The 27,405-nt window shown below is 37.5% G+C and overlaps 1 protein-coding gene across 13 annotated transcripts in view; it reads left to right on the top strand.

The window, feature by feature from the left end:
* The window catches only part of KDM4C (lysine demethylase 4C), a 295,696-nt gene that overhangs the window by 23,849 nt on the left and 244,442 nt on the right, over positions 1 to 27,405 (top strand). For 8 of the 13 annotated variants that reach the window (XM_075136777.1, XM_075136776.1, XM_075136781.1 and 5 more), the window contains 2 exons: positions 1,603 to 1,717; positions 14,640 to 14,833. The exons of 1 other annotated variant lie outside the window; for it this stretch is intronic. In XM_075136777.1, coding sequence (XP_074992878.1) covers positions 1,603 to 1,717; positions 14,640 to 14,833 — 309 coding nt within the window. Of the gene's footprint in view, positions 1 to 428; positions 456 to 1,602; positions 1,718 to 3,052; positions 3,092 to 6,596; positions 8,282 to 14,639; positions 14,834 to 27,405 lie in introns of those variants that run through there. 4 more of the 13 variants (XM_075136780.1, XM_075136789.1, XM_075136790.1 and 1 more) reach the window with 4 other exon arrangements.

Below are 27,405 nucleotides of genomic sequence, written 5' to 3'. Positions count from 1 at the left end.
GAAGATATTTTGGAAGTGTTTCTGATTTCAGTTTTCATGTTTTTTACTGAAATCAGTTTATAACTTCATTTCATGGGTAAAGTTAAGAACAGTGGGGAGGGCTTCTTACCTATTACTAGCTGTAGGTCTTTCTAAATATGCATCACTGCTCTTGAGAAAATGTGTCATATAACCTCCTATGACACTCTTAATGCAGTCTATATTTCTTAAACTATTAAGTAGCTGAGAGCCCCTGTTCTCCCGTAAAAATAATTTTGTTCATTAATGAAAAAGACTGCCCTGTTAAAGACTCTTTTCATGAGTATTGTGATGTTATCCATTTCCTTTGGGAAAGAAAGAAGGGCCATGAACATCTAAAGTAAATCATAGTTGCCTTTAAAAGGATTGTGTGTGCTCAGTCTAACGCATTGCATCTTTTATTTATTTAGGCATTCGCAATTCACCATTGAACCAAGGTGCTTCTCCACCTTGACCTCTGGGAAATACGGGCATATCTGCATCCTGTAATCAAGATATTTGTGTTATGGTTACTGAGTTTATGTATCCATATTACTCAGTGCCAAGCAGAAATACAATCTGATTTCTGGAGCCATATCCTGAGAAATAATTGAAACAACTCCATTGCTGAGAATGCTTTGTTGATAACTTGCTTGTCTCTGTTTTGTGTTATTGCATGATATAGATGTACCTGGTCTACTTAATTCTTGCATGTTTGGATTTCCTTTCCAGTAGTTCATGTGTAGTAAGTTGGCAGTACTAATGTGAAACTTTACTTCTCAGAGTTGGCGTAGTGGGGGAGCAAGTTTTCTTTTCTGAAGACCTAAATATGGGAGAACGGAGGCCTGACAAAGGATCCTGAGGCAAAACCTGTTGATGAATGTTTTGTGATGGATGGTAGTGTGCTTGTGTTGTGTTCCGACAAGATTTTACATGAGGTTTGAGTAACCTTCCAAAAGTATATACACATTTATGCATATAAAAGTATGGTGTCCTGTGCTGCACTAAAGGAGTAAAAAGAAGAATTCCCTTTAATATTTTTTTTTCACTGCACGGTAGAATTTTTGGTGTCAACTGTTCAAAACACTACGCCTTTTCTCAAAAGGTTTTTCTGGGGAAGGAAGAAGAGAAGAAAGTACTGTTTTTGTCTGGCAGGGCTGCTACTTGACAGAATTAGTACATTTGAGTTGTTCTGAGACAGGCTTGTGCAGGACCTACCTCTGTGTCTTTGCAGAGCTGGTAGCGAGGCAGGAAAATAACAAATACTTGTCAATTAAGTGGCTTTTCCATGTGTGTCTTTTTTATGGAAGAGAAACAAAAGGGAGGGCCTCAGCCTGAGGACAGTCAGTAGATGTGCTGTTTAGCTGCTGGAGACTAAGAAGAAAATGTAGTATGGTAGGTGTATGACTTCAGTTATTGTAGCTGTCAGGTAGGAGGTTGTGTGCTGTGGTGAATCATGAAACCAAGAATTTGGGACAACTTCTTATTTCAGTGAATTTGAAAGTGATCTTTTAGAATTCAGTTTGCAGGATCAGAAGCATAGTCCATTGTGAAGGTGGTTGTTGAAAGACTGTGCTGAACCTTTGCCTACCTCTTCCTCTGCAGATACTGCACCCCAAGATACGTAGATTATGAAGATCTGGAGCGTAAATACTGGAAGAACTTGACTTTTGTGGCACCAATTTATGGAGCAGATATCAATGGGAGCATTTATGATGAAGTATGCATAGCTTTTTATGAAGTTTCTCTCTTCCATCCCCCTTTTAAAGGGTACTGTACTTAGAGGATACATTCCTGCTTTGTGACTGAGAACCTGTCTTTCTTTTGAAATCTTTGTGTTACTCACTTTAAAGACTCCAAGCAAGGTTGAAATAAACTCTGTATCTGCAAGAGTCAGACAGTTCTGTCCTTAGACAGTAGGATATTGCTACTCTTCCTGATCATAAGACTCTTCTCTTTCTCCACTTTGAACTCTCCAGAACTTTGAGATTACTTCCTATTTATTTATTTGTTTATTAACATTTCAGTATGCGTGTTATCTGTGTACCTCTGTGGAAATTTAGTGATATTTTAAATAACTTCAAAATTAAAAGATAAAATACTCTATTTCTCTCTCTTACATTGAGGAAAATTGATAGCTGTACTTTATACATACTTGGAATGCCTGCCGTTTCCTGGAAGTGTGCTTACAATTGCTGTGTACCTCTGAATTAAAACAGACGAAATGGGAACTTCCTAAGGAAATGAATTTTGCTGGTTACTTGCCAAGATCTCCACGGATAAAAAAGGGACTCTTAACACAGATCTCATTATCCAAAGAATTACAGAATATCCATTGATATCAATTAGGCTATGCAAGTAGCTATCGGAACTATATTTTGAAAGGATTATTTAAGTAATGAGACTAACAGAAGAAATGTTAGCTTTTCAATAAAGATTTGAGGATTTAAAACGTAACAGGGCAAACTTTTCTCCAAAAGAGTCTACCACGTGTGGAGTTCTTGAGTTATTTCATGTTCTATGTAACTGCCTTCTCCAATCATTCCCCCCCAAAAAAAGTAGAATTTCCCTGTGGCAGATGGTCTGAGGCTCTGCTAATGTTTCATATTTTTTCACAGAAGACAAATTACTTGAAGACTCTGTCCAAAAATAAATACGGTCAGCCAAGATGGCTTAAGGCAATTCAATTTTTGCACTAGATTATGTGATCTTTAAAGATAGCTATAAATGTCCAATAGTCTATTGTTTAGAGAAAGCAGCAAGTCCAAATTTTATTGTATGTCCAAATAGCCGTATAAATGATTTAGAAAATAATTGAAGATTCTGATTTGAGGTGTTTTGGTGAGGAGACATTCTAGATGGCTGTTGCTTTGTGGAGACCAAAATGGGGCACAGGAAAGCAGTGGTTTTTTCAAGAAATAGAAGCTTGCTCTTTTTCTTCTCTGATTTTTTTTTTTTTTTTTTCTTTTTACTTTAATGTCGGCAGATAATGCCTTCTGGCCTAGCTTTTTACAAATGTACACTTTGTTTTGATTGTCTTTTCTCTGGTCTTTAGTATCTTAAGGTTACTGTTACATGAGCCACATTTCCAAAGAAAATAGAATGCAGTAATACCTGATTTTGAAGTGTTGACTGGTCAAAAAGAAGGTCAGAGATTTCTTTCTTACGGAATTGGACTTTCGTTAGATTGGGAGGCTGAGGAAAGGAGGTCAAAAAAGCAAAGGAGGAAGTGAGAAGGGCAGCATTCAGCAATCCTAATTCAGATGTTAGGTGCATAGGAAGAGGAGACAAAGAAAGCACTGAAAGTTGCAGGATGTGGGGAATAAAGGAGTGGGGAAGAAAACAGTAATAGCTAGAATAAAAAAAACTTAATCGTTATGATTAAATGGGTATTATTTAAAAATAAACAAATAAGAAAGGAGAAATGTTAGTGAAAGGAATAGACACTGAGGAAACTGTGAACAGACTGAGCAGTTAATGTGACAGCCATGTCACGGTGTACAGCCCACTGAGGTTTAGATGAAAAGAGGGAAAAACCCCTGGTACCAAACTGTTGGTGAGAAAGTTATGGATGACACTGATCAAAATGTTTTATCTTAGAATATTTTTGCTGGTTAATTTTTGGCCAGCAGATGGTGCACTTGCACAACTAATATTTTTCATGTTTTACACTTAAAGATAGTGCTAAAAAAGGATCTTTTTGATTCTGTTTGGAAATAGAGGTTGTTCTTATGTCTTCATTCCGTTTGCTTCAGGATTGTCATTATTTGGGTAAAGGAGATGAATACAAGTAGCTGACGTTTTGGGCAACGTATAGCAGATAGGGGATGGCGGGATTCATTTGTCGTAATGGCCTATTTGCGATAAACCAACCCAAATGGTTATTCTTTACAAAATGCATTTTATAGAAAACAGTGTGTTATAGATATTGCATTTAATACAGAAAGGTAAATACCTGGCAGAATTCCAGGTAGAAAAACACCACGGACTGAGTGAAAATGTGATGTATACATATACTGTACATGTACATCAAAATTAGTGAAAAATGCTGCTGTGCTGCAAGTCCTTATTCTTTAGTTTAAAAATTTACCAATTACATTTTCTTTTCCACATTCTTCCATTGACACATCTGTATCTGAAGCATGATGAAGCCTTAATTATTACTATGTAGATTATTTAAGAAACAATATTGTTATTTGTGCAATCCGGCACCTTGCTGGCATTGTGCCAGAGAGATCATAGATCTTGTAGTATTCTTTGCTTTTCTTAGATCAGAGGATGACGGATTCTGAGGGTTTGGAAGACGAGGCAAGGTTATAAAGGTTATAAAGTGTTATATGGAACAGAAAAAAAAAACAAACCCAAAACCGCCCCCCAGGAATAAAGCTATAAATACATGCTTTGAAATTTGACAATTACCATCAATGATTCAAAATTTACCCTTGTGATATTTCGATTATTCCAGAATCTCTGTTGTGTATTTATAACGTATTTATGGAATCATAGAATCATAGAATTGTTTAGGTTGGAAAAGACCCTTAAGATCATTGAGTCCAACCGCTAACCTAACACTGCCAAGTCCACCACTAAACCATATCTACACATCTTTTAAATACCTCCAGGGATGGTGACTCAACCACTTCCTTGTGCACCCTGTTCCAATGCTTGATGACCCTTTCGGTGAAGGAATTTTTCCTAATATCCAATCTAAACCTCCCCTGGCACAACTTGAGGCCATTTTCTCTTGACCTCTCACTTGCTACTTGGGAGAAGAGATGGACACCCGCCTCGCTACAACTTCCTTTCAGGTAGTTGTAGAGCGCGATGAGGTCTCCCCTCAGCCTCCTCTTCTCCAGACTAAACAACCCCCGTTCCCTCAGCCGCTCCTCATAAGACCTGTCACCAGCTTTGTTGCCCTTCTTTGGACACGCTCCAGCACTTCAGTGTTTTTTCTTGTAGTGAGAGACCCAGAACTGAACACAGTATTCGAGGTGTGGCCGCAACAGTGCCAAGTACAGGGGGACAATCACTTCCCTACTCCTGCTGGCCACACGATTTCTGATACAGGCCAGGATGCTGTTGGCCTTCTTGGCCACCTGGGCACACTGCCGGCTCATGTTCAGCTGGCTGTTGACCAACACCCCCAGCTCCTTTTCTGCCAGCTTTCAGCCACTCTTTCCCAAGCCTGTAGTGTTGCATGGGGTTGTTGTTATGGTTATTTGACAGTTTTGAACACAGATTAAATCTTTGAGTAAGTAAATAGCATGTGAGAACAAGTGTTCTGTACACTGTATAGAGCTTTATAGAAAATAAATCTAATATAGTTGAATGTTTGCTTGAAATATTATTCTGTGCTGTATGCATTTTAATTGCTGTTACATTTAATTTCAGTGCTTTGTAGGAGAATGACAATGTAGATGACTCAAGAAAAAGCATTGCCCTAAGGAACAGATTGTAAGGATCATTATTTATGTTAAGACTATAAACGTTATTAGATACATGTTCAAGGTTCTGTCTTTTTGTTGCTATAAGGTCATCTAGATTTGAGTTAAAATTAATATTCCTGAAAGAGTTTATAATGTCAATAATAAAGCACCAGTCTCACTAGCTGCAGTTGTTAAACTGATTCATGAATTTATTATGAACACCTAAGAGTTATGATTGTTTAGGAAGTTTAATTGAGAAGTGATTATTTATTTTTTATTATGTTATTTCAAGACAGCTGTTTTCATTGTGAGTTAGCATGAATGTAATGCCAACTTGAGCCAGTTTAGACTATGAATGACTAGCCTGTGAAACAGTTGCAAAAATGTACTGTTCCTGTCAGGAACACTCCCAACTGTTGTTAAAAATCAAACCACCAATCACTGAGGCCAAAAATTAAGTTGTTTCCTTTTTGTATGAGATACAAGGAGCTCAAATTAACTATTTCTGTTTCCTGGGTGTTTTTTTTGTTTGTGATTTTTTTTTTTTTAATTATTAATTTGAAATCATATTTGTATGGACAGATGGGGAAGATATAGGAAACCCCTACATGGACTGATCTAGCAACTAGGGGGAAAAAAATCTTCCTGGTTTCAAAAGAAGTTCCTAAGAAAAGTGACTGATCTGATGTTTATAATGGGTCATAAAACATATCTGACTTCAGTGCTGTCAATGGAATCTGCTATTCAGTAGAGAAAAGCCAAGGTTTGGAAAAAGCATGTATAAATATTGTCTGGCCTCTCTCTCACCACTCTTCTTCAGCTCCTGCCTTGAAGATATTACTTTACTTCCCTTTTCCTCCTCTTAGTTTTATTCCTAATGCCTACCTTCTCCCATGTCTAAGCTGTGGGGAGCATATTTGATTAGTAATACAAGAGTGATTGATTCAGTGGAGTTTGTAGGCTCACAGTTGGTTATTTCTGCTAAATTGTAGGTACATCTCTAATGTAATATTAACTCTAGCAACAGATGTACTCAAGTTTCCTGCTGTATCCCTTGGCAGAGCTGCTAACTTGATTTTAAAGCAGCACCTTGACATTATATGTAGAGTTTGGATTTGACCATGAAATAAGTTACGGACAGCATCTGAGTTGTAGCTTAATCTAAATCTGCAGGAGAGCAGCAAGCATAAGCATGCCAAGAGTCTCTGGAGAGCATCAGTGACATCTTCCTGACCAAAGTTGTCTGTTGGACCTCGTACTCACAAACAAGGACGGACTTGTTGCAGTTCTGAAGGTCGAAGGCAGCCTTGGCTGTAGTGACCATGAGATGGTGGGGTTCAGGATCTTATGAGGAGGTGTCAAGACAGAAAGCAGGACCACAACCCTGGCTTTTAGGAGAGCAGACTTTGGCCTCTTCAGTGATCTGCTTGGAAGAGTCCTGTGGGATAAGGCCCTGGGGAGAAGAAGGGCCCAAGAAAGGTGGTTGGTATTCACCTCCTTTAAGCTCAAGAGTGGTCCATCCTAATGAGCAAGAAGGCAGGCGAAAATGCCAGCGGTCTGCATGGATGAGCAATTTGCTTCTGACAAAACTCAAATGTAAAGAGGAAATATACAGGAGGTAGAAGCAGGGATGTGTAGCCTGGGAGGAATACAGAAACACTGTCCAAGTATGCAGAAATGCAGTTGGGAACGTCAAAGCTTACCTGGAATTGAATCTGAGAGATGTCGAAGGCAACAAGAAGGACTTCTATAAGTGTATCCCAGAGATCAATCCCAGAGTCCAGTATTTTTCTTTAATGATTTGGATGATGGGGCAGAGTTTGCAGACGATACAAAATAGAGAGGATCAGCTGATACGCCAGCGGGTCATGCTGCCATCCAGAGGGACCTTAACAGGCTGGAGAAAAAGGCTGACAGGAACTTCATGAAGCTCAACAAGGGGAAATGCAAAGTGCTGCACCTGGGGAGGAAAAACCCCAGGTATACGGGGTACCTGCTGGGGGATGAAGGCTGGAAAGCTGCTTTGCACAAAAGTCCTTTGGGGGCCCTGCAGGACACCAAGTTGAACATGAGCCAGAGATGTGCCAGTGCAGCAAAGGTGGCTAACAATGTCCTGAGCTGCATTAGAAGGAATGCTGCCAGCAGGTCAAGGGAGGTGATCCTTCCCTTTTATTTGGCACTGTTGAGGCCACACCTGAAGTGCTGTGCCCAGTTCTGGGCTTCCCATCTCTCCCCAGAGATACAGAGCTATTTGAGAGAGCCCAGCAAGGGGCCAGTAAGATGTTGAAGAGACTGGAACATCTCTCATATGGGGGAAGGCTGAGAGAGCTGGGACAGTTTAGCCTAGGGAAGAGAAGGCTCGGGAGGACCTTATCAATGTATATAAATACCTGCAGGGAGCGTGCAAAGAGAATGGAGCCAGGCTTTTATCAGCAGTGCCCAGTGACAGGACCAGAGGCAATGGGCACAAACTGAAACACAGGAGGTCCTTCTGAACATGAGGAAACACTTTTTCACTGTGAGGGTGACTGAGCCCTGGCACAGATTGCCCAGAGCAGTTATGGATTTCTCCATCCTTGCTGAGATAGTCCTACAGATTGTCTTTTGCAAACTACCATAAGTATATATCTCGTATGCCATCCTTTGCAGTATTGTATTGGGTTTGTGTGGCAAGGTTTTCGTAGTGGGGGGGCTACAGGAATGGCTTCTGTGAGAAGCTGCTAGAAGCTTCCCTTGTCTGATAGTGCCAATGCCAGCTGTCTCCAAGAGAGACCTGCTGCTTGCCAAAGCTGAGCCAATGAGTGATGGTGGTAGCGCCTCTGTGATAACATATTTAAGAAGGGGAAAAAACTGCTGCGCAACAGAGAGGAGTGAGAACATGTGAGAGAAACAACTCTGCAGACACCAAGGTCAGTGAAGAAGAAGGGGAAGGAGGTGCTCCAGGCACTGGAGCAGAGATTCCCCTGCAGCCCATGATAAAGACCATGGTGAGGCAGGTTGTTCCCCTGCAGCCCATGGAGGTCCACGGTGGAGCAGATGTCCACCATGGAGCCCGTGGAGCCAGAGCAGGTGGGTGCTCCTGAAGGAGGCTGTAATCCCGTGGGAAGCCTGCGCTGGAGCAGGCTTCTGGCAGGACCTATGACCCCATGGAGAGAGGAACCCACGCTGGAGCAGGTTTGCTGGCAGGAGTTGTTACCCTGTGGGGGACCCATGCTGAAGCAGTCTGTTCTGAAGGACTGCACTCCGTGGAAGGGACCCATGCTGGAGCAGTTTGTGAGGAACTGCAGCCCATGGGAAGGACTCACGTTGGAGAAGTTCGTGGAGAACTGGAGCAGGGGAAGAGTGTGAGGAGTCCTCCCCCTGAGGAGGAAGGAGCAGCAGAAACAATGTGTGACAAACTGACTGCAACCCCCATTCCCCGTCCCCCTGCGCCTTGGCAGGGGAAGGAGGCAGAGAATTTGGGAATGAAGTTAAGCCCATGAAGAAGGGAAGGGTGGGGGAAAGGTGTTTTAAGATTTAGTTTTTATTTCTCATTATCCTACTCTGATTTGATTGGTAATAAATTAAATTAATTTTTCCCTGATTTGAGTCTGTTTTGCCTGTGATGGTAATTGCTGAGTGATCTGCCTGTCCTTATCTTGACCCATGAGCTTTTTGTTGTATTTTCTCTCCCCTGTCCAGCTGAAGAGGGGAGTGATAGGGTGGCTTTGGTGGGCACCTGACGTCCAGCCAGGATCAGCCCACCACGAATATGTACAGGATGTTACTGGGTAGCCTAATGAAGGGACACGGACTCATCATTTTTTTTAAAAGTAGAAAGTTCTGCATGTTTTAGCACATGATTATGTGACCTGCTTAGTGGATGAGGGAAAGGCTGTGGATGTTGTCTACCTAGACTTCAGTAAAGCCTTTGACACTGTTTCCCACAGCATTCTCTTGGAGAAACTGGCTGCTCCTGGCCTGGATGGGTGTACTTTTTGATGGGTTAAAAACTGCCTGGATGGCCGAGCCCAAAGAGTTGTGGTGAATGGAGTTAAATCCAGTTGGCGGCTGGTCACAAGTAGTGTTCCTCAGGACTCAGTGTTGGGGCCAGTTCTGTTTAATATATTTATCAACGATCTGGACGAGGGAATCTGGTGCACCCTCAGTAAGTTTGCAGCCAACATCAAGTTGGATGGGAGTGATGATCTGCTTGAGAGTAGGAAGAGAGGGTCTGGACAGGCTGGATCAATGGGCCAAGACCAATTGTATGAGATTCAACAAGGCCACATGCTGGGTCCTACACTTGAGTCACAACAACCCCATGCAACACTACAGGCTTGGGAAAGAGTGGCTGGAAAGCTGCCTGGTGGAAAAGGATGTGGCGGTGTTGGTCGACAGCCAGCTGAATATGAGCCGGCAGTGTGCCCAGGTGGGCAAGAAGGCCAACGGCATCCTGGCCTGTATCAGAAATAGTGTGGCCAGCAGGAGTAGGGAAGTGATCGTCCCCCTGTACTCGGCACTTGTGAGGCTGCACCTTTAATACTGTGTTCAGTTTTGGGCCCCTCACTACAAGAAAAAACACTGAGGTGCTGGAGCGTGTCCAAAGAAGAGCAACGAAGCTGGTGAAGGGCCTGGAGCACAAGTCTTATGAGGAGCGGCTGAAGGAACTGGGACTGTTTAGTCTGGAGAAGAGGAGGCTGAAGGGAGACCTCATCGTGCTCTACAGCTATCTGAAAGGAGGTTGTAGCGAGGTGGGTGTTGGTCTCTTCTCCCAAGTAACAAGCGATAGGATGAGAGGAAATGGCCTCAAGTTGTGCCAGGGGAGGTTTAGATTGGATATTAGGAAAAATTCCTTCACCGAAAGGGTCATCAAGCATTGGAACAGGGCATGCAGGAAAGTGGTTGAGTCACCACCCCTGGAGGTAAAAGATGTGTAGATGTAGTGCTTAGAGACATGGTTTAGTGGTGGACTCAGCAGTGTTTGGTTAGCGGTTGGACTCGATGATCTTAAGGATCTTTTCCGACCTAAATGATTCTATGATTCTCTGAGAGATGTCCTTTCTCTATGATCTCTTCATAGTTGACATCAATGTAAGCATTCCTTCACTTATGTGTTTGGTTCTAGTGTGCATTTCCAAAGAGAATCTACTTGCTTCTGTTTTTCTTCCCACCCTTCAAAAGGGTGCTGCAAAGCAGTGGTTATATCTGAAAAGATACTGAGAAGAAAAAACAGATCAAATGAGGGAGATTGTTTTTATTTCCTGATGTGTGTGTTTATGGTGCAGAGATTCTGTTCATAGCATTTTTCTGTCTGTATTTTATGCACTTTGAAGAAGCAATAAATCCTGGCAGGTTTCTTATATTCATTGGTGTGAGTGAGTGGGTGTGTGGAGAGGGGAGTGGGTGACCAAACACAAATTTTTCTGTATGTTTCTCCTACTCCTTTCCACTCTGTCTGTTAATTAGTTTTTTTCTTCTTCTTTATTATTTCAGCTGTTACAGTGAGTCATAGGGGCTTTTTAATCCGAGTTGGAGAACAGATGTCTTGTTTGCCAGGTTAATATTGAAATGAATCCGTGAGATAATCACAGGAAAAATTAAACACTGGAAAAGAATTGTGTGTATTAATGTATACATACAGAAATAATGTTCATAAAAATAGAATATATCACACTGGCTGATTGATTTAAGTAAAGTGCGAAGTATAGTATCATGTCACTATTGTAAGTACTTTAAAAAAAGGAAATGAATAAAAAATTATTTCATTTGGAGCCTATTTTATTCTTATCTGCAAAGAGGTCACTGCTTACCACCTTCAGCTTCACTTTTTACCAATATACTGAAAGCTACATTTTTCCTTGTGTCTTTGAGAAAAGAATGGGTCAGCTCCTTCTGAACTGTGCAAGTGTTCAGATATTTGAGAACTGCTTGTGAAGTGTCCCATTTTATCTCCACATTGCATTAAAAGCTGGTTCAAAGGCTGTTAAAAGAGTCGTGAAGACTCTTGATAGTAATTTACAGTAAGTTTGAATCATCTACAAAATTAGTGAAGATTGGAATAGTGGTTTTCTATGTAAACTGCTATGTACCTTACAATATTTCTCTTAAGAAATACAAAGTCAGTCTAATGTGCATAGCAATGATCATAGATAGTAAGATGTTTCAAGCATGTATTTCTTTGTTATAGTAAACAAAGAAGAATATGTTATTTTTCAGCTTTTTTCCTGATGTTGGGTTGTGTGGTACAGTTGTCAAAGATGACAGGTAATTTGTCATCAAAAATGTGGATAAGTTAGAAACACTTTCTTTACACATTCGCTTGAAATTATTATCATATTCTGATATTATTGTGATATTCTGAGCAGAATAAGTATTTGATATTTTTCTGACATTGAATAGATGATAATGTCTAAATGGGTTTTTGTATTTGTAAGAAAATACCAGCTACATCTCATGGTCAAGTAATATGTGTACTGGTGTTCTAATAATGGTTGTTGAAAACAGTGTAACCTGCTAAGATATACATTAATTTTGAGAAGTATTGTTATGTATCGACCTGTTAAACTGCTCTTTTACAGCTCCTATGATCTTTTTAGTGTGCATTGCAATTGTGAAGTTTAAAAACAGTTACATAACTATTGGAAAAGTTAGAATTGGTATTTTACTTAAAAATTCAGCATTTTACTTAATGTTTTGGAATATTAAAAAAGCTATATCTGTGAGGGAAAGTAACAGCTTTAATAATAATTTGTAATAATTACTTGTAACAATCTAGGCATAGGTATAAAACTATTGGTTTTTTTTTTTTTTTTATTTCAAGGAATGTAGGAAGAGTTAAAATGAATCAGTGTGACTTTAGCGTTTCAACCAGTTTCAGTGAACATTTCCTTTTGAGCTAAGAGTACTTGTCCAAAATAGTCTTTAGGAAATGGAAATAGTTCATGCATCTTTAATGTAGAGGTTGTGGATTGTGTACTTGGTATGTTTGGAATTTTGAAGCAAGCTTTTTCTCCTAGGATTGTTCTCCATAGGAGGATTTGCTTTTGTTTTAGGGACAAACCACTAGCAGTTTGCTTGGTGACTAGTTGTGATTTGACTTAACAGAGGGTGAAAATATGACATGTGGTGTAAAAAAAATAAAGATAATTTATTCTCTTAACTATCACATAATTCTTATAAGAGAGGAGTAAGGCTTCAGGATGTTATGGTTGCTAAAAGCTTACATGGATTAAAGAAAGCGACTGGGCAAACAAGTTGGTAAAAGACCCATGGGGTACTGTTAAGTAGAAAGATAACACCGCTGTCTAGAGAAACCTTCAATCTGCAGATTGCTGTAGGCTGGAAGGGTATTCTGGGGAAGTACTGCTTTACTTACACTGTTTCTTGTCTGCTTTTGCCTACTGTCGGAAAGAGTATACTGCGTATATTAACAGTTGATTTTTTTCTAGTGTATTTATTGTTGGCTTCTAACGCCGTATGTGTCTCTGTGCCTACGTGCTTGAGTCATTACTCTTATTTTGCTGTATTAATTTGTTTCTCCAAATTGACTGCACAATTTGTGAACAAAGATAAATTTTATGTTATTAAAAAAAAACCTCTGTAAATTAATTAGAGGAACAATTAGTTAAAATTGTTTCTTCAAACAAATTTTACATTTTACAGCTCTACTACCTTGCTGATGATTATGATTTTTAGATATGAAAGGTGCAAGTTTTACCAACATCTACTATTTGAGTTCATATTGGTGGTTAGTTTCTTTTCTTTGATAATGGTCATCATATTATTATCTTTTTTTTGTAAATTTCAAGTGCCTTTATGTCACACAAATGCATCAAAGCCAAAGCTTCCATTTTAAAAAAAGAACAAAAATTGCTGTCTGGAATGAACTCATTCTGTAAAAGTCCTTTATTCCTTTATTCCCTAAATATTCCAGGTAACTTACAGATAGTTTTTCTTACTAAGTGAAATAGTCGTAGCAGGCAGTCAGAAGTGCTTGTTCAATGAGAAGGTTGAACTTCATACAGAAGTTACCATCTTGTATATCAGTTCTAGTTGCTGCATACGTAACATGCTTGACATAAAATCTCAAAAAACAACGAAGTGAAAACTGAAGAGTATTAGATGTTCATTACTTCTTGCTTTAACCTTCCCCAGAATACATTATTCTTACTTCACCACCTGCCCAACTATTTAATGTCAACATGTTTCTTAGATTTAATCAGCTGCATCAGGACTGCAGTCTGCCATCGATTAGTTCCCCAAATTTGAGTAAGATTACCAGAACTGTACAGAATTCAGTGATGGGAGGTGCGGCGCAGGTCATGGTTAAGGGCATGTTTAGGGGCTGTCTTCCCAATAAAGAAACTTGCCTGAATGAGTTTGTAATAGTTTTGAATTATATTTCTTGGTTTTCTGACTGCTTGAGCACCAGCTAATATCTTCCCTGGAGGTGCTAATAATTGCTGTTATAATGAAGTCTAATCTCTTTCTCTTCAGTTTTGTAGCTTTGATCTTGGTTACGCTGACTCTTACATGCTGTATTACCTGAAATTAGAATTGCAGTTTGTGGATGAATCTGAAATACCACAAAAACTACATGCATGGCTTTCTGAATGGCTTTTAATATACAAATTTTATAGGCAATAATGTAAGGAAACAGCTGAAATCCCATTAAATCAATAGATTTCTTCTGTGGTATATTTCTTATGCAGTACATCGTTATGATTAGAAATACCTCTGAAGTGATGTAATGGTTTTCGGTTTTATACTTTTCAGAGAAATGGTAAATTTACACACGTAAATTAAATTTTTAAATAATTTTTCATAGTATTTAGTATTACTTTGTAAGTAGTTAAAAAGCATAGATAGGCCTCTTGAAACTTAGTGGCTTCCAGCTATGAACTCATCAAAGATTTTGTCTGCAGCTATTATTCCTATTGTGTATGGTATTTCAATCCATGTTAGATTTGATGCATTAAGTGTTAAGCAGATATGAACTTCCTTATGTTCTCTGCTCTGAACATCTCAGACTTAGAACCAGATCTAAATCTTAGTAAGGTCAAGAGAATTTTTCTTCAGGTAACTTCAACTGTCTTCTAAAGTGCTTACAAATTTGTATTAATGTGCAGTTTTTTGAAGGGCTGGATTAGGTGTGTATCTTTTGACTGAGACTATTATATAAAATTGCATTACTTTATAAATTTATTAATAAATTTATTATGTATCTTTTTTCAGGGTATTGAGGAATGGAATATTGCCCATCTTAATACAATATTGGATGTTGTAGGAGAAGACTGTGGAATTTCTATTGAGGGTGTAAATACGCCATATCTATATTTTGGCATGTGGAAAACGACATTTGCATGGCACACTGAAGATATGGATCTCTACAGTATTAATTATCTCCATTTTGGGGAGCCAAAGTCATGGCAAGTTGAAATTTTTATGAAAGATGATTTCATTTATCTATTTTTTTCAGCTGACTAAACCAAACAGATGGGGTACAATTGCTTCACAGTGATAAGCTTTACTGAAAAGTTAAGATAGTAGTTTTTTTTTTTAAGATGAGAATGCTATGAAATATGTGAGATTTGTGATGTAAAGAACATCACAGTAATGCATTCTTTTATTTGAAGGGAAAAGATTAATAAGTACATAAGGCTTATTTGAGTTCAACAGAAAAAGATAGTAACGATTCAATATAAGAAGTTTAATGAATTGGGAACCCCAAGACTATTTGAGGGAATTTCTGTAAGGCCTCTTTGAAATCAGTTTCTTGAGTTTAGTTGTTCTTTGGGCCTAATATGGTTTATATTAAAAATACACTTAATTGCTTTTTTGAATCAGAGTCATATTGTCTACTGTTAACTTAGTAGGCCCAGTAGGAGATAAGAATCAGTGTTAAAGGTACTTCCTGAATATGAAGCTTCTGCTATCCTTTCTCCATAATCTTAGACTTTTTGATTAAACAGCCTTAATACAGAGACAAGTAGGTTTAATGTTACACATATAGATTGTGGTATACGTGTATCTTAATGTATATGAGAAAAATGTTTTCCTTTTGATCATAAAGCCTTATTTTTTTCGAAATACCTGTGAAAAGAACATAAAATCATTAGAAAGATATATGGAAGATATGTTATGCTTAGTTCAGTTCTGGCACTTTCTAGTCATCCAGACTTAGATGGAAAATTCTATAGCTGGTAATTCCATAAAACGTTACTGGTTATTTTTATCCCCATACAAAAGACAAAGACCTATGCAACATCATGTATTTAAACTGAGAAGGTGGTGAATTGGTCAGCTGCTGGTTCTTAGGTCATTGCTTTATGTTTACCTGCTTTTCTTGTATAATGGATCTCTTTCATTTAGACAGAGAAGGTAAACACCACCTATCGTAGTAATGCAAGTCTATGTTTTGAATTGATTAATTATATATATATATTTTTAAATTTCTGCTTTGATAGAACTAGACATACTAAGAAAGTCTTCTCAGCCATAAGACTGATATCTTTGTTAAAAATGGATGTAAAGACAGGTAATTCTAAAATGTTCTAAGATAATAGGACAAATTTAAATAAAACAATGATTGCATAAAAACTATTTTGGATTCTTAGGAATTTTAAAAGTGCTATTTAAAGAAAACCTCACTGCATAGTGTAAAATTCCAAGTAGTAGAGACATTTACTTAAACCCTGAAGTCCTTAGCCAATGGATAGAAGCTAAGAAAACTTTTTTTCTTTAAGTATTTTGAAGGATGTTTGAGTTGATAATATGATAAATGCTTTTCTAGTTTACAGAAACTACTTCATTACTTCCGAATGAACAAAATCATTAAACACTGACCTGTTCATCTTTTGAAGAAATAGCGGTGGATACGACTTCATTTTCTGGACCACAGTGGCCCATATAGTTAAGAAATGCAGCGCTAGAAAAAAGTTGAATGAAAGTCAAAGATTTATTTGTTGTTACACATGTGCTTTTACTGGAGGAATGCTGCAATAATTTATGCTAATGCTGTTCCTATATCAGTAAAACGTATCTTGTGTTAATGTGATATTAGTATAATATTTTCTTCAAAAAAGTGGAGGATGAGTTGAATCTTAGGATACAGATAGTAATGATCTTGTCTGCTCTTAAAAAAATTAAACTGAGTTGACAAGTGCTTCTTTTGCTTGGTTTTGAGGGTGCTCACGAGCCATGTCCGGGACAACCAGGGGATCAGGCCCAGCCAGCACGGGTTCATGGAAGGCAGGTCCTGCTTGACCAACCTCATCTCCTTCTATGACCAGGTGACCCACCTCGTGGATGAGGGAAAGGCAGTGGATGTGGTCTACTTGGACTTCAGTAAAGCCTTTGACACTGTCTCCCACAGCATTCTCCTAGAGAAGCTGGTGGCTCACGGCCTAGACAAGTACACTCTTCGCTGGGTAAAAACCTGGCTGGACGGCCGAGCCCAGAGAGTTGTGGTCAACGGAGTTAAATCCAGTTGGCGGCCGGTCACGAGCGGTGTTCCCCAGGGCTCAGTACTGGGGCCGGTCTTGTTCAACATCTTTATCAACGATCTGGACGAGGGGATCGAGTGCTCCCTCAGTAAGTTTGCAGACGACACCAAGTTGGGCGGGAGTGTTGATCTGCTGGAGGGTAGGAAGGCTCTGCAGGGGGACCTGGACAGGCTGGATCGATGGGCCGAGGCCAACTGTATGAGGTTCAACAAGGCCAAGTGCCGGGTCCTGCACTTCGGCCACAACAACCCCAGGCAACGCTACAGGCTTGGGGAAGAGTGGCTGGAAAGCTGCCCAGAGGAAAAGGACCTGGGGGTGCTGGTTGACAGCCGGCTGAACATGAGCCGGCAGTGTGCCCAGGTGGGCAAGAAGGCCAATGGCATCCTGGCCTGTATCAGAAATAGTGTGACCAGCAGGAGCAGGGAGGTGATTGTGCCCCTGTACTCGGCACTGGTGAGGCCGCACCTCGAATACTGTGTTCAGTTTTGGGCCCCTCACTACAAGAAGGACATGGAGGTGCTGGAGCGTGTCCAGAGGAGGGCAACGAAGCTGGTGAAGGGCCTGGAGCACAAGTCTTATGAGGAGCGGCTGAGGGAACTGGGGTTGTTTAGCCTGGAGAAGAGGAGGCTGAGGGGAGACCTCATCGCACTCTACAGCTACCTGAAAGGAGGTTGTAGCGAGGTGGGTGTTGGTCTCTTCTCCCAAGTAACTAGCGATAGGACAAGAGGAAATGGCCTCAAGTTGCACCAAGGGAGGTTTAGATTGGACATTAGGAGAAATTTCTTTACTGAAAGAGTGGTCAGGCCTTGGAACAGGCTGCCCAGGGAAGTGGTGGAGTCACCATCCCTGGAGGTATTTAAAAGACGTGTAGATGAGGCCCTTAGGGACATGGTGTAGAGGGCATGGTGGTGTTGGGTTGACGGTTGGACACGATGATCTTAGAGGTCTTTTCCAACCTGTATGATTCTATGATTCTATGATTCTATGATTTAGTGAAACCAAATACCCTGGCATATACAGTAGTAATACATGTTTTTCAACTTTATTGGGTATACATGTAGTTCTTCAAGACAGCCACATTGGTCTTAGGAGAACTGAAAAATACTTTATTAAGAAGCGTGATAGGCAGTGTATTTTCTCTGAATTTTGAGAAGACAACCACTTCCACCTGAGAGCCCCAGTGAGAACTTGTAGGCAGCAGCCAAATCTGACTGCTGTGGCAGTCTATAGAATTTGAAGCTTTCTCCAGTGTTTAGGCATGGATTAACTTTCATTTCTTCTTAAGCTTCGTGCAGTTTCACTTTCAAGAGGTATGCAAAGAAGTTTATATTTTTATATTACGTATACTGATTCGTCCATTGACTCTCTCATATGAAGCACAGGGGAAAAGTGTGTCTGATAACTATTTGCAAAATAAAGACTATGGCTGTTTGTGTGTTTGTGTATGTATATATTTGTGTAATACATATGTTTACTTTAGATTATTTTTTGCTTGCAAAAAAGTGCTAAAGAGAGGAAATAATTTGAAGGAGAAAAGCAGTTAAAACTTAGAAGCTCTGAAACAGAACAATATGAGGGGAGAAGAGACGGGAATATGGTGATGAAAGATTTGCTGGAAAGGGGAATAGAGTCTATTAAAATTACTTGTTATCAGGCAGAATTTTTACCACAACATTTCCTTTGCATTTTTTCCTGAGGGGAAAGAAATCTTGAAGATGGTACCTCATTTTACATCAGAGTTTCTTAGAAAAAAGGTCTTTTTGCCAAGAAGAACCATTGGTGTTATTGATGATTTACTTAATTTATTAATTCAGTTTGTTCTTGATATGTTTCATAATGATCTGTGAACTGCTTATTAGTGTTAAAAGTTTATTCACTCTGCCATTTGTTGTTAAATATTTTCTTCTATTGTAATTAATATTTCAGGGGTATAAACCCTGACTAAAGAGAATTTATTTTTGTTTTGTGTAATAATTTGAGGAATTTTGTCACGTTGTTAAAGTATTGAACTGCTCTTGGAAATTAATGCCTAGCATAAACCAGATTTTTGTTAATAGTACAAATGTTAGACTATTAGTATGTATATTAGATCATAGGTAAAATATAGATAATGCTTCAATTTATATTATAAAGTTATAAATAAAAATTAATCTGAATAAGATATTTACATTTTGAAAATAATTCTGGGTTTATTAAGTATCTGAAAGCCGTGCTTACTCCTTGTGCTGTTTACCTGACTCATGAAAAACAGTGGTGTTGATAGGAAGTTTTTGAAGTGTTAAGATGATGTCAATCTTCTTGAAGAATATTAATAATGAATATGTGAAAGTGTTTATTAAGCAGGCCCAAAGTAATTATTTTCATGGCACTGTGGATATTTCAAATATAGTAATAATTGGACTCATTCATTCTTTTTTTTTTATTTTAGAGAAAAAGAGTAAAGATATGTGGAGCATATAATATTTTACTTTAGAAAGTAAATATTTTTAAAAACTGTGCTCATTTTGTTCACCTTTTATATCTGATGGTGGAGGTCTGAACTCTTTTCTGCGTAAAGAATCAGAGTTTTTACATTCTGTTGAAAAGGGCACAGTATAAACTTGCAGTATAATACAAACATAATTTATGTATCAATTTGTGATGTTTCTGTGACATTCCACTGGTCTTCGCTTCCTAGCTCTTCTGAAGACTGGAAATGACAAGAAACAATACATTATGTTAAAAACCCCTCGTGTTTAGTAATGTATTCCATAAATCACAAAATGCCTTGCAGGGTTGGTCAGTCGTAAAATAAAGAGGAATATACGCTACAGAAGAGAAGATGGTTCTGTCTTTGTGATAATGTCAAGAAAAAGAGACCAGATTGTTGAAGAGAGAATGCTTAGACAGCCAAAATTAGATGGATTAGGAGAATGAGACTGGACCTGGCAGTTTATTTAGGTTGTAAGAGGAGTAGGGTGAAATGGATCTATGGTGAAATTCAAAATAAAGCACGTGATTTAGGTGCAGGAATTCTTTTCAGGAGTTCAGTGGATACAGGATGGCGAGATGTCTGATCTCCGTACCTGTTCATCTTCCTTTAGGAAGTGGAAAAATGAGGGAAGATAGATAGTTACATGGTAGAGACTGTGGAATTCTTTAAAACATAATTTCACATGAAGGTTTTCAGATTTTTAATCCCGGTAGCAGAGGAAATAGTAATGGGGTTATGAGTATGGTGGGATAAAAATGGGTGGTGTTCTGATATTAGTATTAGACAAAATTACAGACAAAAAAAGCGAAGAAGGGAAAGCATATTCAGACTGATGCTAACATTGTACGATGTAAGAACAAATACGGCAATAAAGTAAATGGGTTAAAAAAGACTCAGCTAGGTCCTGAGAGGGTCTTCTGGGGGAGCATTAATAGGACTTTCAGTGTGACCAGCAGCTGGCAAAGACTGATCAAAATTTGGCCAGGTGATGCAGAGTTCAGCATGAGTGGAAGAGTCTTGCTACCTTTTGCACAAGTTATGCATACCATGAACTGACAGAACTGACATGTTTCCTAGTTATGTTCTAAGTCTAGGAAAAATAACAGGTACAGAAAATTACAATGAAGTGCAAACTTTTAGCAGGAGTAATGTATAAAACTTCCATGAGAGGTGGGGAGACAGTTATGCTCAAATTAGAAGAAGCCACACTTCTTGCTGAAAATTATTAGAAAAGTTCGAAATAAGAATATTAGGAGTCACAGAGATGATGATAATCAGAATAGGGATTCTGATTATAAAAAGGTAGCTATAATCAAACAGTATAGTTGTCAGCAGTCTGAAAGGGTTATCGTTGTGCTTGAAACGGAGCAATCATTTGGTAGTTAGAGTGTTCTCCATAAAGTGGGAGAACTTTGCTGAGTAAGACATGGGAATTAGAAGAAAAGGAGAGATTTCCTCCCCAACCCACCCCCCTGTGGAAGAGGATTTTTTTCCTTGAAATATTTAGATTAAGTAGGGAAATTTTTTAGGTGGTAATGGACCTTTAAATTTCCCATGTCAAAACAGCAAATGTATTAACTTCCTAAATTAAATTTATGAGATTTCAATTCGTTCATATTTTTAAAATTTATTTATCATGTTTACATATAATAAATATTAACCACCTAAATAGATAGTAGAGCAAATTAATGTTGCTTATAGATTGTTACTTGTGTATAGTTGTTGACTTACGAATTTTTCTGTAAAAGTTTTATGTTCTGATATATGGTCTGAGGCTGTAATCTGTGGTATAGGGAGATTATAGAGAAGATGGAGCCAAACTCTTCTCAGTGATGTACTGGCATAACAAAGGAAAGGTAGCAATAATCACAACTTGCAACAAGGGACATTTCAGTTTGATAGAAGGAGAAAATAATGCACAATGACGTTGTAACAGGTTGCTTAGGGAAGCTGCTGAGTCTTCATCTTTGGAAATTTTCAAAGCTTGACTATATGTTGCCCTGTGCAAACTGATCTAACTTTGAAGTTAGCCATATGTTGATCAGGAGATTGGTCTAGATGACATTCAGGTCCCTTCCAGCCTAAACTTTTCTATCATTCTGTGAAAATGAATTTTAAAGAAGATGGTGCTCAAAGTTACTTTGCTAATGTATGGGGTGACTTGAAAGCCAATTCTGAATCAAGTCTTTACTTTTCTGCAGAATTCTAAACCTGCGGGTAATGTTGCTTGCAATTCATTTGCAACCATTTGTGCTGCTCGTTCTTTCTAGTTTCTATCTACTTACATATTTTTAGCCAATGTTTTTCTTAATCTGCATTCTGAGAAATATAAAGCCCTTGGAAATACAGGATTAGAGAAAAAGAGGACCTTCCCTTCCCCCATTCACAAAACAGGTGCAGCAACAAAGAAAGCAACTGTCTGATAAATTACTTTCAGCTCTCACTTTGAAGGTCAAGAAGAAGCTACCATTCTTTTCTTTGACCAGAAGTTCTTGGGTTGTTATTTTTGCACAAGGTTTTGCACTGCTACAGGTGATAGCAGCCATTTAAGTATTGGAATAAAGTTATCAGTTTATTTTGTATAAGCTGTAAGTGTACAATATATGTGACCATTTGTTTTCTAATTCTGCACTGTGTAAGTTAGAGAAGGAAGTTTTCAAAAGCTAACGACCAATCTCCTGAATTACCTTGTCTGCTGATCTGTGGGTTTTGATGTTTTTGGAAGGAACAGACTACTTCATATTTCAGCTTTATAGTTTCAGTAGAGCTATCATACTAATGATTCTGTAGTACAAAATGCAACTTCTTTGGCTCTGATGCCTAGAACAATATTACTCATGTGGCACAGATTCATATAATCACTATAAAATTTAAGAAATCTGACTAAATTTTTATACTTCTATTGATTATTCTAGTAAAGTTGTGTTACAACTGTGTAGTTTTTTGTGTTCTTTAATACATTTTACTGTGCAAGCTTGATGACTTTGTGATTTTACATTCATTCATAACTAAATTTATTTTCATTTTATTAAAATTTTAAGGTTATTACATTTATTAATAACTTTAAATGCTTTGAAGGTCAAAAAAAAGAATCTGTTTGAGTTTAACTTCATGACCTGCTTTACCTGATCTGCATTGTGGACAAATCAAATTGTATTCAGTGTCTTTTTTTTTTTCCTTATCTTTTTATCTTTCTTTTTTCTTATTGTGGACAAATCATATTGTATTCAGTGTCTTTTTTTTTTTCTTATCTTCTTATCCTTCTTTTTTCTTATCCTGGACATTAGAGGAATGCATGGCTGGTCAATTGTGAAACTCAGAATATGACTGACAGTTCATAGAATTTTGTGCTGACCCATAGAATTTTGTACTGACTCATAGGAAATCTGCTTTACTAGCTAACCTGATAGAATTTTTTTTCTTTTGACTCATTCTAGTGGGATATCCTTGGTTGTTATTCAATGACAGCTATGCAATTCTCAGAGCATGTTCCAGGTATTTATGATTTTAGGCATTCTTTGCAGCCAATGAAGACAAATTGTCCTTTTTCCTCATTCTAACACAGTTTCTCTGAGTGAGGAGTTTGATTTAATTTCCATCTTGAATATGTCCTTAAACCAGGATTTCCATGTTGGAATAAACTTGGTGATAGAAGATTTTTCTACAATTAGAATGGATGGTTGAAGAACACTTAATTTTAATAGTTTGTATAGGTCTTGGTGAAAACTTCTGAAACTCTGAAGCAATGCTGCTTAAAACTGCATTAGTAAGAATGTTGGCTAAGGTTTACTGATTTTTTTTTTTTTTTTTAATTTATTTAAACACTACTTAATGCTAAGTGGATATTGGTTATGGCCAACATGCAGTCATGTTTCTCTGTTTAATTAAAGGCAGAATAGAGAGAATCATAAGTATACATGAATTCTATGCAGTGGATTAAAGAGAAATGACAGGCCTACTTCAGATAGAGATGAAAAATAGGATCACTGTATTTATTTTTAGCTACAACAGTAGATTATGTAGGATGCTTTTAAAAATTATGTGTAAAATTTTGTTTCAAAAAGCACAGCTGTAATACTTAATGTTATGCTGTACTTAATTTTTCTAAATAAATAGTCTTATATAAGTATCTTAAAAACAAAGCACTGTAGTTTTTTTTAACTTGAAGTTACAAACAGTTAGAGAAGCTTCAATGCTAAATTATTAAAGTTTGGATTCAATTAATATATTCAGTTAAAAAAAGTAGCAATGTTTTTCAATCGATTATTGTCAATCAACATTCATAATAATGTAAAACCATTTTAATCACATACAATTGCATTTGTTTAATTTTACTAATTAATTTTTACATTACAGTTTAGGTGATTTACTTCTACTGTGAATTTATTGCAGAAATTCTGATTGTTTTGTGACATGTTTTCTGGCTACTTGGAGATTTTTCTTGATAAAGCCCAGGAGAACATTTCAGAGAGTGGAGCAAAAAAACAGATGATCATTTCTTCCCTGATCTTACAGGGATTTTACTGTAAAAATGTACATATATTTGTTGCGTTATTCTTGAAGGACTTGGTAGCTCTGGGCTGAAAGTGTTTTGTTTCAATCCCGTCTTTGTAAGAAGGTTTGATAGCTTCTAATGTGACGCTTGTATCTCAATTTTTTTTTAAATTTTATTCCTGGCCTTGTAGAAATTACAGCTGATCAATTTGATGATGTGGTGCTGCTTTGTTTTTTATTACCTTGTAGATCCTGAAGAAGATACCGTGAAGCAATGCTAGAATTGCTTAAATAGTATGTTTATCATTATAAATTGAGAAGCAACTGCAGATGAATAGGGTATCTGTTCTATGAAAACCTGGCTCAGCAAAGATCCTTAAAGTAATGAACTGTGATACCATGCTTAACTTCTAGGCTGCTCATCCTAGAAAGTATTTCAGAACCCTGAATTAAGCTCTGAGTTTCTGCATGCTGTAGATGGGTGAAACTAGATGCTTCATAATGGAGTTGGAGCGAGCATGTTGAATGGGGAACTGTCAAATCTAGCCAAGTAGGCAAGTCTAAAAAGAGGGGAATGTTTGAAATTTTTATGCATGTTAATGTCACAGATGGGCCCAGGAGCACTATTACAAATACGTAATCCCAAGTTACATACAGTGATTTTACCAGTAACTGAAATAAAATGGGCTTTCCCAACTTGAAATTGGAAAGCTTGACTTTTTAACACTGGCAGTATGCAGATACGGAAAAGAGACAAAGGTGATTGAATCAAAAAATCAATTTAAAGCATAACTGTTTAAAAGTCATCCACTGTAATAATATTTTATTTCCTTGTATTTTACGCTGGAATTACATGAATGTAATGATATTTCTCATCAAAATTTGTTTTGGAATTCTTTCCTCGTCTCCTCAGTCTCATTTTGATATCTCTATAGAAATTTAACCTTCTAAATGTGCTTTTTGGATATCCAGGAGCTTTGAGCAGTTTGTTTTTCATGACCTGCACTCATTATCAAAAGAATCAAATGGTTATACCTTATACCGTAACCAGGGAAAGGGTTACAAATGTCCAACAAGTCATGCCCTAGCATTGTTTCAAAATATTTGTTGTCAGTTCATATTAAGTGTTTTTAGTCTAGTTTTCCATAAGCATTTTTTATGTAGTAGAATCATTTTATGTTGTCTGATGTTTTGCAGAAGTCTCCCAAATGGAAATTTGAAAGTTGATATTGCTGTGGAGATACAATATTAGTTTGCCATGTGTCTTCTGAAATGTCTGTTAGTTATTTCTCCTTCTGAAGCCTGTAGTTTTATTCTGTGTTTTCTTTTGAATTAAGCAGTTTCATCTGTGGTCCATGTGTTTTTTGTTAATATCTTCTAGTGAGTTTTACTAAAGATTCCATCTTTGGCTTAAAGGAAAATAAAAGGAGAGGAAGCATTTTTTTAGGCGTCTAGTTATACGAGTGCATCTCTGTGCAACATTCAAACATTCCTAATAAAACTGAACTTGAGTAAAATCCATTTTTTTTTTTTTTCCTGTACTGCATTCTCTTTCTTTGCCATGCAAGGTAAAACTTGTATTTTGCTGTAATGGGCAAGCAGTTGTTGTTGAAAAAATAAATTCATTCTCATAGAACAGAAACTGTAAAGGTAGCAGTAACTCAAAGGTTATTTAGGTTTTACATCTGAGTATAAAATCAAATCAAATAGTAACCAAAGTAGTTACTAAAATTAAGCAGGTTGTGAATTGATATTTTCAGCGAAGTTCCCAGAACATTGTTTTTTTATTTCATAAAGTCAGCTATCCTAATTGTCACCAACCATATTTTCTGAGCTAAAGACAGAAGTGAGTGACCACAGCTACCAGACTACGGTCTGTTGTTGCCTCTGCTGGGGATTTGAAGAATAGAGGTAGAACACGGAGCTTATATTGCCACTAATTCATGAATAAACAGTGGATGTTATTGACTAAGACTGAGATTTTATTTACAAAAAAAAACAAAAAAAAGAGAGGCAGAGAAGTTGTTAGCTTATATAAAGTACACTGAAAAATTTATAGAAGAATTAATATTGAAAACATACATATATACAAATGTTTCAGAAACACAAATTAATGGCTTAGATTTAATATTTATTGCTTATTTGTAGTTATCTTGTTGCCAGTACCCTTGATTTGCTGAATTAATATGTGTTTCAGAAGATCTTTTTGAACAACACTCAACAAATGTATGTACCAAAATTTTTTCTGGTTTTGTAGTATGGCTCTAACAATGAACAGTGACTCTTCAGCTTTTAGCTGTCTTTTCAAAATTTTTAACAAGAAGTAATAAAATTAAAATGTAGTTAGCATTAATATTTCCGTTTTTATCTGTTGTTCCCTTTTTATCTGTTTCTTTGCTTGTTATCCAAGAAACATTCTCTTTACCTCTTAGTGATTTACCGTTTAATGTCCATTACATTTACTTTTAAAGAGGGCTGGACTTGGCCTTAAGATATGAGAAGCCAAACAAACGTTAGTGGCTGTTTGGTAATGGGGCTAAAAGGAAGCTGGACACAAGATGATGAAAAATAGTTTTCTAAAAGCTTTTAACACTGCTGAAGTTCTCATATGAGCTAACTGTTGAGACTGAGAGTGAATACTTTTCTCTGACTTAGTGATCTGAGTTTGGGAGTTTGTTTGTTTCATGTTCTGTACAGTAGACCGAGGATCCAGTAAGATTCATGTAACTGTAATTTGACTAGTATCCAAGGCAGGTACATATGTGTTAAAAAAGCTCAGTTTTCTAATAAACTGTGTTAGGAACCAGCCCTGAAGGAGCTGGAGAATGACTTTGGGGCTCCTAATGTCTGATACTACAAAAATGGTCTCCTTTCCTTGGTCCTTTTCTTAGCTGTGAGGAAAGAGCGATGGCAACAGTGGGAAGAAATAAAGGATTGAGGAGTAGGTGTTGCCACAGACCCCAAATGAAAACGATGAAAAGCACCAACTTGCATTGAATTAATTATTGCTTGGTAATTTTAGATTAGCTAAATAAATAGCTATAGCCCAGTTAAGTTTCGTCCTGTCTTATCTTTCAAGAGATTTATTGAAAGCTCAGTTGTCCAGTTTTGCATTTTTGTAATATTGATAAATATTTACATGTTTACGTGTACAAATGGAAGTATGTGGCCGCATATTATCCCAAAAATGAAGTAACGTACTTTTGGAAGAGTAGTTTTTTAGGAAGAATACCAGTCCAATTAGAGACAGGTAAGGCAAAGAAAAGTCTCTACTTCGAGTTTTTTGTTAGACATAAACACTGTCTGTTCATGTTTTACTTTATGGAGTTGTATATTTAATGACATATGGTACAGTATATAATGCTATACATAGCATTTGTCTCTGCTGGAGTGTGAAAGATGCAAACATAGCGTAGATTACTATGTATACACTGATGCGTGTGTAATACAGAGTGGAGAACAGGCACAAACACTTTGGAAGTACAAATGGAGAGAAACAAAACATTGAGCAGAGTCAAGCTGACAGTCA

The sequence above is a fragment of the Calonectris borealis genome, chromosome Z (genome assembly GCF_964195595.1).
Source record: "Calonectris borealis chromosome Z, bCalBor7.hap1.2, whole genome shotgun sequence".
Taxonomy (NCBI): Eukaryota; Metazoa; Chordata; class Aves; order Procellariiformes; family Procellariidae; genus Calonectris; species Calonectris borealis.
Note: the sequence above shows the minus strand (reverse complement) of the source record. Positions and strands in the feature narration are given on the sequence as shown.